General features: G+C 37.5%; 1 protein-coding gene across 1 annotated transcript; it reads right to left on the minus strand.

The window, feature by feature from the left end:
* Positions 1 to 639: 639 nt before the first annotated feature.
* Positions 640 to 10,252, minus strand: LOC104506865 (putative short-chain dehydrogenase/reductase family 42E member 2). The gene is given in 11 exon segments (XM_010147974.1): positions 640 to 888; positions 1,404 to 1,477; positions 2,163 to 2,226; positions 2,892 to 2,957; positions 3,941 to 4,078; positions 5,312 to 5,394; positions 6,443 to 6,518; positions 7,464 to 7,582; positions 8,234 to 8,291; positions 9,268 to 9,363; positions 9,862 to 10,252. Coding segments are annotated over 11 exon segments (1,365 nt in total). The 5' UTR covers positions 10,204 to 10,252.
* Between the last annotated feature and the right edge of the window lie 261 nt (positions 10,253 to 10,513).

Raw genomic sequence — 10,513 nt, forward strand, 5'->3', positions numbered from 1 at the left:
GTATCCCCTTACCCCAGGCTGTGAACTGCCACCAGGTGCTGCCACAGATGCCTTTGCACCCAAGGGTAGGGCAGGGAGTGCTTCTGGAACTCTGCAGAGGCACAGGACTGACTTCAGCAAAGTTTCAAGTACACTTTTATTTTGTGATACAGCTAATTCACAAAAGAAATTCACACAGTGTGAACTTTCTCTGTACAGCTGGTGTGTGTTATTTACAGGAATCTGTGCTCTCCCTCTCTTTGCTTGTTCCTCAATTTCTCGAGGCAGTGAGCTGTGGCAGTCGCTGTTGTCAATTTTTCTCCTTATTTTAGCCATTTTTCTTCATCAGTGAAGCACTGCAGGCCAGCTGTAGCTCTTGGGTTTTTCTTCTGCAGGTTCTGATTTATTTCAGCAGTCAGTCTGGAAAGTTGTTTTTTGGTGTGAAATAGATGCAACCATCTTGACTCCAGTGTGTTTCAGTGATTTGGCCTTAGTAGTTCACTGAATTTTAACTTCTCAAGTACAGCTACAGATAGGTTACAATTTTGTTTTTTAAATCTAAAAATAGCCACCTGTTTGCTGCACTGGGGCCAGTAAGTATTGAGATTAGAAGCATCCACATAGCAGTACTGTGATTTGAGTATGTGCAGTTTATGCAAGTCAGTGTTGTGTTTCTTTAAAAAAATGTAAAACTGAAAGGCCATCAAATCTTAAAGAAAGAAAGACCAAACTTAAACTAACAATTAAAGAAAGCAAAACTTTGAGGAAGATGTGATGATTCTGGGCTTCTGGTCTTGTTTTAATGTAATGGTCCACAGAATCAGCAAATGCAAACTTCTCTGGGCTGTACCCTAGCTGAGTCCGTGCCTTGTCTATTCAAAATGTATGAGTTATGGAAATGTTCTGTACCTGCAGAGCAACAGAGTCAACATACAAAGATATCAGTACCAAGGATATTGGAACAAGGTCTGTAAATGGTTGCAAAGACACAGTTAAAGGAAACGTAAAATAAAAAAACCCTCACATCATTATATCCATGTTCATCATTGCATTATGTCAATGTGTCATATCTCACATTATCTTAAAAATTGTTCACTCGGAAGGAGAATCTCGAAGGCCCAAGGAGGGCAGTAAAAGCTGCAAAGCAGAATCTTCTAGTCTTGAAGACATCCATAAAAATGTTCTTCACTCTCATTTAGGTACTTAAGGAGGCAGATAAAAGCCATTTCTTAAGTGCCTAAATATCTTTGGAAATTAGGGCCCAGCTGATCAGCCAAAGCCATACAGGACACTGGGCCTCATACATTTGCCCTGGAACTGGAGGCTGAAGTAGTACTGGGTGGATTTTACTTTCTACTGACTTTTAAATTGTACCTCAGTACTAACATGTATGTAAGCATCCTGTCAGTTTACAAAGATTTTACCTCATTTCTGGTAAGCAGTGGGGACAGTTCAACAAATGGCTTCAGCATCAGGTGAAGGTATTCCATTACCATGGCTGCAAAACAGAAGATTTCTACTTGAGGTAAGACTAGTGAATTGCTATACCATGATGATGTTGGCCTAGCTGGCACTGTAGATGACAGTGAAGGATAATCACATGCCTGAGAGCTCGGGGCACCGTTACTAACATCAACAGGACTGTGTGCTCACAGGGGGCTGGATTTAATAGTAATACTTCAGTCAGCCTTAATTAGGGTGCTTGCGTGAAAAGTGCTTGTGACAGGTCTAGTGAAAAGATCATGAGATTGTGGTAACAAAATATACTGCAAGCTGGATTCTGGCTTAGCTGCACATGGGGGTTGATTCTGCAGGGAACATGGGATACAGGAGAACAAGCAATTTACCCATGCAGCAAAGCAGATACTCGTCAGTGTATTTAATGAAGTTTTACATTTAACTTTTTATAATTATACCATTAACTCCACAAAGTTATACATGTGTTGTGCCCTACATAAACCCTGGTTTTGTGGGACTTAAATAGATCATTCTGGTTTCAACACACTGCATAGGGCTGAGCTTCACCTCTAACTGCTGCACACTAGATGAGCCCACAGTGTATTATTTTTAGACATGAAACTGAAAATTGTAGGAAAGTTTAAAAAAAACCCAAAACATTATATTACAATTAGGAATGAGGGTAGTGTGCACAGTAAAGAGAAATGTTGATAAAATATTTTTACCTGATGCATAAACTAAAGAAGTAGGAATACGTATCCGTGGTTTACTGCAACCTAATCTTTCAAACTGAAAAGAAATAAAAAAAAAAAAAAAGAAAAAGAAAAAACCAGAATCCTCAAACAACTTTAAAGTTTAAATCCAGAAGACATTTGTGGAAATATGTACTGATAAAACAGAAAAATTCATGTTCGCTGTTACTATTTGAGTTTTCATTTTTAATTGGATTTCAGTTAAATGTCAAAAGCAGATCCTATGTACTTTTCAAGTCGTAGTCTTAAAAAAAGGAAAAAAAGTCTATAATAATTGATCAAAATGCCATGGTACCTAATTTAACATTGTGACATATTTATGATTTTGAGCCCAACGTTAACAACAAAATAATATTTTGAAAAGAATGCATATTACAGATCAATAATTAGGATTTTTTGCCCACCCAAAATAGACACTCCTAACAGATGCATGCCCACGAAATGAAGATAATGGCAGTTCAAAAGAGGATACTGGTTTAGGTGGTACTTAGGTCTCAGTGAAGACAGTTGCTTTAATGTAATTTTTAAAATAGAATTTTAGCTCTAATTACACTGAACTTGAAGCAGGAATTAAACCCACATTCAGAATGGACCTCTTACACCCAAAGCAAACATACCAAATGTAACATGCACACAAAAGCTGGAGCTGAATAGAGTCAAAGAAATTAATGTACTTGGAGATAAAGTATATCTTGTACATACAAGTGGAGTTAACCATTCAAAAAGGTTGAATTTTTCACCATCGTTAATGAAATACACCTGGCCACTCTGTTAAAGAGGTAGAGAAGAGAGAAGTTAGTAAAAATAATACTGCATATATATTGACTTATTTTTCTTTATCTCACTCCTTATGAATAGCTTAAAAATAATAAAACAGTATAAAATATGCATGGATGCACATACAAGCCAACAAGCTGTCTACATGTGTTTTCATCAGTTGCACAAATGCGTGCAGTGAAATTGGTGGACAAGTGGCTTATGTGACTAACATGCCTTCGTATAATTTATTTATTAGAGCTGTGCCTGGACGGCATGGCTATAGTGACTATGCAGAGGTTACCAAATGCCCCGAAAGTGGTGCCATAGCTGACTTGTGCTGTTCACACATTTGCCAAATGGTGGGACATGTCTAGTTAAGATTCACTGAAATCCCTAAGACTCCAGGTCTATAACCAAGGCATAAGATACCTCTTTCCTTTCTGTTTTTAGTTTTAGAAAAAGTAGTTTCATCTACTTTGAAAATCTTTCTAATATACTTTAAGGGTAGTGCTTCTAGATCAAATAAAAAGCTGTGTCTACAAGGAAAACAGTTGCAACTAATTCTGAATCAATGAAAAATGTGCTTTTATTTGCATGTGGTATGGGAGGAACCGTTTATCACAGTTCAGAATATTAAGTCTGGATATATATATACAGGGGAGCAGAGGATAAATCTGCCTGAATTCCCAGTTTCAGTTCTGACATAGCAAACATTCTTTGCTTATCTTCCAGAAATGGCAAATACTGTATTACAAAAATGCAAAGATGGAGATGTTCTTACAGAACTGAATATTCCAACTCTTAACTCCCTGCACAGCCAGTGCTGCCAGGTTCACAGCACATCTGTCAACTAAAAACAGAGGCAACATCATCAACAAAAGGGCCATAACACATACAGTAATTACTGCTAGTATACAGTAGTTACTGTACTGCAGGATACAACGTTAGGGTCTACTGTCCAATCAAAGCTGGTGCTTTTACTGTTTACTTACAGCTATGTAGTTCTTTTCAGGGGTGAGAGCTTCAGCAGCTAGAATCTGAGCTTGTACAAGATTCTCTGCATGCACCCAGTTCATTTTAGCAGACGGATCCCCAAACTTGAAGATAAGTATCCCTCTTTCAATATTATTCTGTAGACGTGAAACCAAAGAAAAATGGGTTTTAGAATGAGGCACAGTGCACTTTCTTGTCCAACTAAATATAGATTTGTCCCAACTTAAAAAAAATTACATGAATCAATTAAAAAGAATCAAGAGAGGTGCAGAGAGCTCTAAAAATACTGTTCATGAGGAAGGATCAAAGAACATATTGAACACTCTATGTCCTGAATTTGCAAAAAGTACGGGTCTTTTCAAAGGTCAAGTAAAATATTGTATGGAAAGGTAAGATATAGTTCTGAATGGATCAAAAGTATTCACAAAATTGGGTCAAATTTAACAGATAGCTTTGAGAAAAAATGGAAAGTAGTGCTAGGTGTCATATTTTTAATTTAACAGGTACATTTTAGAAACTGCAAAACTTGACAGTTGCATGCTGCCTTAAAATGGACTCCTAATAAATAAGCTTAAAATCTTAAATGGAAATTTTTAAAGACTGTATTTTTTCAAGGGCTAAAGAAAACATCTCAACTTTAACTAAAATGACATTTGCTATTCTTAAAAAATATTTTATTTAGAAGATGATAAAGTATATTTTGGCTGACTTCAATATAATTCCCTACCTCAGCCACAAACCAAAAATATTTATTCTGTGGTAAGCTTGAATCTATTCTTTTCTCAAAACTGCGCGCAACTTTGTATTGTACTGATGCTTTTAAAGTAACTGACTCTTGTAATTCTACAGGGATCATATTCTGTACTAGTCCTAAAATTTAAAGGAAAGCAAGTGAAAAAATAAAACGTGAGCACCTCTTCTGTTTGCCCTGTAGTAACCTATTGTACCAGAAGGTGCTTTCGACTTCTTAACTTGTTTCATTGGATAGTGAAAGCTGTTAATAGTTGAGACTGGAAATAAGATATTTTGCTGTATCTCTTTTCATGAATATTTTAAACCATTTGGTGTAAGTTGCATGCAAACAGACATTCAAAATATCATAGAATGGCCTGAATCTTATAATGGGAGTAAACATTAAATTATAAAACTGGACTTATGTGTGTTTGTATTTAAATAAAAGACTTTTAAATGTACTCTACATTCTTTGCAATTATAATGTAGTGCCTGGTAACAAAAGTTATAATATCCTCATCAGACAGTTGAATTATTGAAATACTGCCCAGTAAGAAGGTCAGTCAATTTACAGCACAATAAGTGATGCTGTTGTATACCACAGAAAATTTTTCTGATTAGAACATTAAAATACGTACTGCTAGCCTTGGCAAGTGTCTTTGCTCTTCCGGTCCATAGATTCCTGGTGGGCGAAGAACACATGTGTAGAGTCTTCCACCTCCTAGAAGGATTGGTAAGACCATTCTTAAGAGACTTTCACATGACTACATTCTATCTTTGTCTGTATGAACCAAAGACAGAACTTACTCTGAAATAAATTAACTTTGCCAGCTTCAAAAATAATATATAGCTAAAGGTGTTCAAGTAGTAGTTGGATACTAAGCTGGCAGAATCAGAACATGCAAAATAGCAAGATGAAATAGCTGCAGAGAAGTCCAGCCGTCATAGCTGGATTCCTAGAAACGACCTGATATTTCAGAGCCTCTTTCTAACCCGTCCCTTGGCTCTGTGGCCAGGCAGTGAATGAATGTGCCAGCTGTGGTGATGAGTTTGCTGAAGCAGGCAAGCTATTGGTAGGAAAGTGGAATGAAACCAACTAATCTCACACAAAATTATTGATGTGAAACAGGGACTTTATGTCTCTTCATAGACCTCTGCACGTATCAAGTGAGGAGTCTTTTCTTTACGTTGTCTGCAGCTAAATTTAGCTCAGTATCACTTGGTCACACAGAGTCATGTTGCACTTTACATTAATTTGTTTTGCACTGGCAGTTATAGTATCTCACGGGTGAGCTAAAGTATTCAAGTGTATAACTGGCTTCCTCAACATGGAAAACTTTGGGAAGCACTAATAAATAATTCCAGGCTGTAGTATCGGGTGGCTGCTTCAGATTTTAATATACAACTTGGGGGCTGGGGAGGGGTGGGTAGCAATTTAATCTGCTTTCATGTTTTACACATGTTGCATAATAAAGTTACATTAAGCACTTGTTTTTGTTTAATTTATAGCTATCTTCCTATTTTCAGTTAAACTACTGAACTCATTGCTACCATGCTAGATCATTTTACAGACACTGTGGGGACTTAAAAACAATTAAAAGTGATTTTTAAGTGAAAATCTTTTCATTCGTGAGAGAGGTAGATAACTTGATTTCATAATTGCTGGACAGTCTTGTCCACTAAGGATTGGTGCAGGATACAGGATGTTAGCGAGGAACAAGAAGAGGAGGAGCAAATTCGACTGTGAATTCACGCTAAGACAAAAGTACCTGCTAGTGGAGTTCCATTAGCTGCTAGTACCATTTGCTCCGCAATTGATTTGGTTCTGGAATAATGGTCAACGTGCTACAGAGAAAAAGCGAATATGTTTCTACCTGTTCTTGAAATGACAGGGCAGAGGGGCATCTCTTCTCTACTAGATTTTACTTGGCAGATGGCAACAAACACTCGAAATACAGAAGCCGTGGGGTATTAGTTTAGGATAAAACACATGCATATTGCTAAGGCAAGCAAGCATTTATGTTTATGTATGCAAAGCCAGTTAATTAATATCAGCACATTTGAGAAGCAATAAATATATGTATGCTTTGAATGCTGCCAAGAAAGTAATTGATCGCTACTTTGTAATCTGGATTTCTTTTTCAGGTAACGGAAAAGTCAAAAGACAAGTTTTGAAGACATGAATTATCCCGTTCGCTTTCTTGTGGCAAATATATCAAATACTATTTGATATATTATTCAAACTATTATTCAATATTATTTCTACCCATCTCTAATTCTTAAAGTCTGTGAAATACTTAATGGAGAGAGAAGGGACACAAAACACGAATGTGTATGCAAAGCAAGTAGCATTACTTTTTCCTTTTCAAGTGCAATAAAACCATCTAAAAATAGGCTGGTTTTCCACATCAGCTCTACACTGAATGTATGTCATCGTAAATACAGGAGAAACAGAAAAATCGCATAAATAACAAATGGCTAAAGAGGCACCAAGCCGTACAACACAATCCCTGTGTTCAGATGGAATTTCATTGATGCTAATGGGACACTGTATGAGTTATTTTCCAAAGCCAAGGCATTGATAGGAAGCAAAGAAATATATACTGCAGTGTACATGAGACTGATGTGTCAAGGTTGTGAATAAGCATCTACAAAGGGTGTAAAGAGTGTTCTGTCTTCTTTCTTGACACTGGATTCTGGCATCAGGCAAAACATCACCAAGAATACTCCAGGCTTTTCAGAAAAAAGAAAGTAAAGAGGAAACATGAAAATATAATACAACCAAAATACCTTCTCAATTGGAAAATATGGCACAGTTTCCTCATCACCATCTTCAATAGGAAGCCCTCCAAACACCACATTTACAGTACTGGTGTATATCAATCTAGCAATGTTCCTTTCTTTGCAGGCTGCAGCAATGCAGAAAGTAAATTAGCTCAGTGGAAAATGAAACAATATGGAAGAATGTTTGTATGACCTTTTTTGGAGAAAACATCAAATCGTAAGGGCAAATCCTTCCATTTTATGATCGAGTGATTTAAAATGCAAAGCATATTTAAAGGGAAGACATCAGTGTGAAACCAAGTCCTTCATCATCTGTCACATCCTGGTTTGGATGCTGTAAACTGTAAGCGAACACTGGGAGGGCTGCAACCAGCCCACTGAGATGAGCTTCAGCTCAGCCAGGCAGGTGGCTGCAAGTCCAAGTGCTTCAAGGGCTGTTCACTACCTCTGCACAAGCTATTAGATAGCATCGAGGTTTACTGCTACAAAATACACATGGAAATAATTAACTCCTCATCTGGATACAGATTGTGAGATCAGGTCAAACATGGTTACGAAAAGCTGAGGTAGTTGAACTACAGTGCTGGCTCTCATATCACACCCTGTAACAGAATTGCGCATAAAACACTGAAACAACAAGTTTCCTCATCTTCTGCCAAAAATGTAAAGTATTTGGTAAAAACCAGCGTGTGCCAAAAAAGCCAACTGGTGTCTTCAAAGTGGTACAATATTTTGATATGCTACGCCAAGACCCAACAGCAAGGTTAGATACATACCATCAATGATGAATCTTGTTCCATGAATGTTTATGGTTTCAATCTCTTCTCTGTGCAACTAGGAAAATCAGGAAATGGTGCATTTTTGAATAATAATAAAATTTAAATCCAATAGGAGGATGTTATAAATGTCCCCAGGTAAATGTAATGAGTTTAGTGCTTTCATTATACAAAAGATCATTTAGGCTGCTATTTCAGACTTAAAGAAAACAAATCATTATTTTCAAACTATGTCTCGGTTTTTTTAATTTTATTTTTACAGTCTATCCTGCTTGAAGCAAAGAGAATCATGGTGATTGTGAACATACATTTCCAATTATTACACATCTTGCAGCAATATGCTAAATTTCCATGGTTGAGTATCACTTGAGTGACCAGTTGCTTCTACCCAGAGCAATTCCAAGTATTCATTGCTCAGCGCATGGATCTTCGAATGAGCTGTTCTATCCAGCTGAGGTAGTTTCTAAGTTGCTTGTATTAAATAAGGTAAGAAAAGGTGTGTTTGTAATTTTAACAAAAATTGTGTCTCGGAGTCCTACATCAAGTACATCCTTACAGCTTTTTACCCAGTGGCAAACAATGAAGATTTGAAATACAGATGTTGTTACAATTTAATTATACAAAATTATTTATAAATTAGGTTTCATTCCTCCTGGTGACCTTACAGCTAGGAGTTCCATGTGAGAGGTTTGGGGAAAGATCAGGGGTTTGGAGGAAACCTGCCTCCTTTGTCTTTCCTTTTGTCCTCACACTATTTCAGAGCTCTTCAATGCCATTTCCAGCTCAAAAGCCCTGCCAGGGTGCTGGAAAGCCTCTAATGCAAAGGAAATAATTTCATAACTAGGAATACAGCACTACAAGCAGACTGCTTGCAGCTGGCACACCAGTTTGCACAGGGCAGTTTACCAGAACAGCATGGACGTGGGTTCAGGCTCTTTGGAGAGATAAAATCTAGCATGCAGTGTTAGAGCATCATGTCTCTCATCCTCAGTGTGGGCAGTCACACAGAAAATAACAAAACTATTTGGACTCACTTGCTCTCTTCCTGACATTCCATATGAAGCTACATGAAACACGCAGTCAGCCCCTTCACAGGCTGCAAATATGGCGTCGTAATCCCTGACATCTGCCTGTAATACATATGAAAAGATATTTGGACTTGAGATCAAAGCTGCAGGTTAGCATTTGTCATGTAGTGGGTTAGCACAAAGGGAATGCGTGTTGTACTTACTGCACATCCTGGGACTGAAAACTAGGCCCATTGCAGTACTTAGTGATAAACGCTTTCTTCCATAGAACTCAAGGGAATTAAAATATTTGTTCAGGCTCATAATACCCATATGTTCGTTCTACAGGTGATTAAGGCACAGATGAGGGCAGTGACTGAGCAGTACTTCAGAATCAAGAGGTGAAGTGCATACTCTGGCATTACAGGTTTCATTGTTTTCCTTATTGCAGGTGTACTAGAATCAGTTGACCAGAAATCATGTGGGATATGCACACAGTGTAAGTTACTGAAATTTGCAGTAATTTGCAATTAGGTATTTGGATTCTGTGAAAACTGTAAGACGTTAGGGAAAAGGCAACTAAACTAATTTTGACTGTTGTGAAAATATAATTAATCCTACCTGGATACACACCGCTCCATTGGGAATTTCCCAGATAGGCTTGTGTATGTCGTACAGAACCACTGAAGCTCCTGCATTGACAAGAGCACATCCCAGCTTGTATCCAAAATAGCCTCCCCCTCCTGTCACCACTGCTCTCATACTTTTTTCATTCAGTGCTCCAGCATTTCTGTTCACGTTACAGTTAGAGGTTTGGCGCCAGGGTGTTCCTACCCCACTCAGTAGAAGATTTCTGTCAGTGGAATACTGTCGTCTGTTATCAGGCACATGTAACAATTTCTCCTCCCTGTTGAAAATTGCTCCATAGCGCTCCTGGATGCAGACTATTCCAGCCACTTTCATGTTAACAAGCTCTATTCACGGCAGCAGAGTTTTACTTTAATGCAACCTGTTTAAGAGATAAAGACAAAAGCAAAACACTAGGTACACGATTTTCAGATTTCAAAGATTTCTTTTAAAAGACTGCCTGTATACTATATTGTATACTATAGTATATATGTATACAGACTATAAAATGCCTGTATACTATATGAAAGACAGCATGCTGAAAACAAATAACAAAGGTTGCATGGTTTGGACTAAATATTTATTTGCAAATGGTATCCAGAATAATAAAAGCTAAAAAAAAAAAATATTCCTAATACAGAGAGCA

Source organism: Eurypyga helias, unplaced genomic scaffold (assembly GCF_000690775.1).
Source record: "Eurypyga helias isolate BGI_N326 unplaced genomic scaffold, ASM69077v1 scaffold613, whole genome shotgun sequence".
NCBI classification, from domain to species: Eukaryota; Metazoa; Chordata; class Aves; order Eurypygiformes; family Eurypygidae; genus Eurypyga; species Eurypyga helias.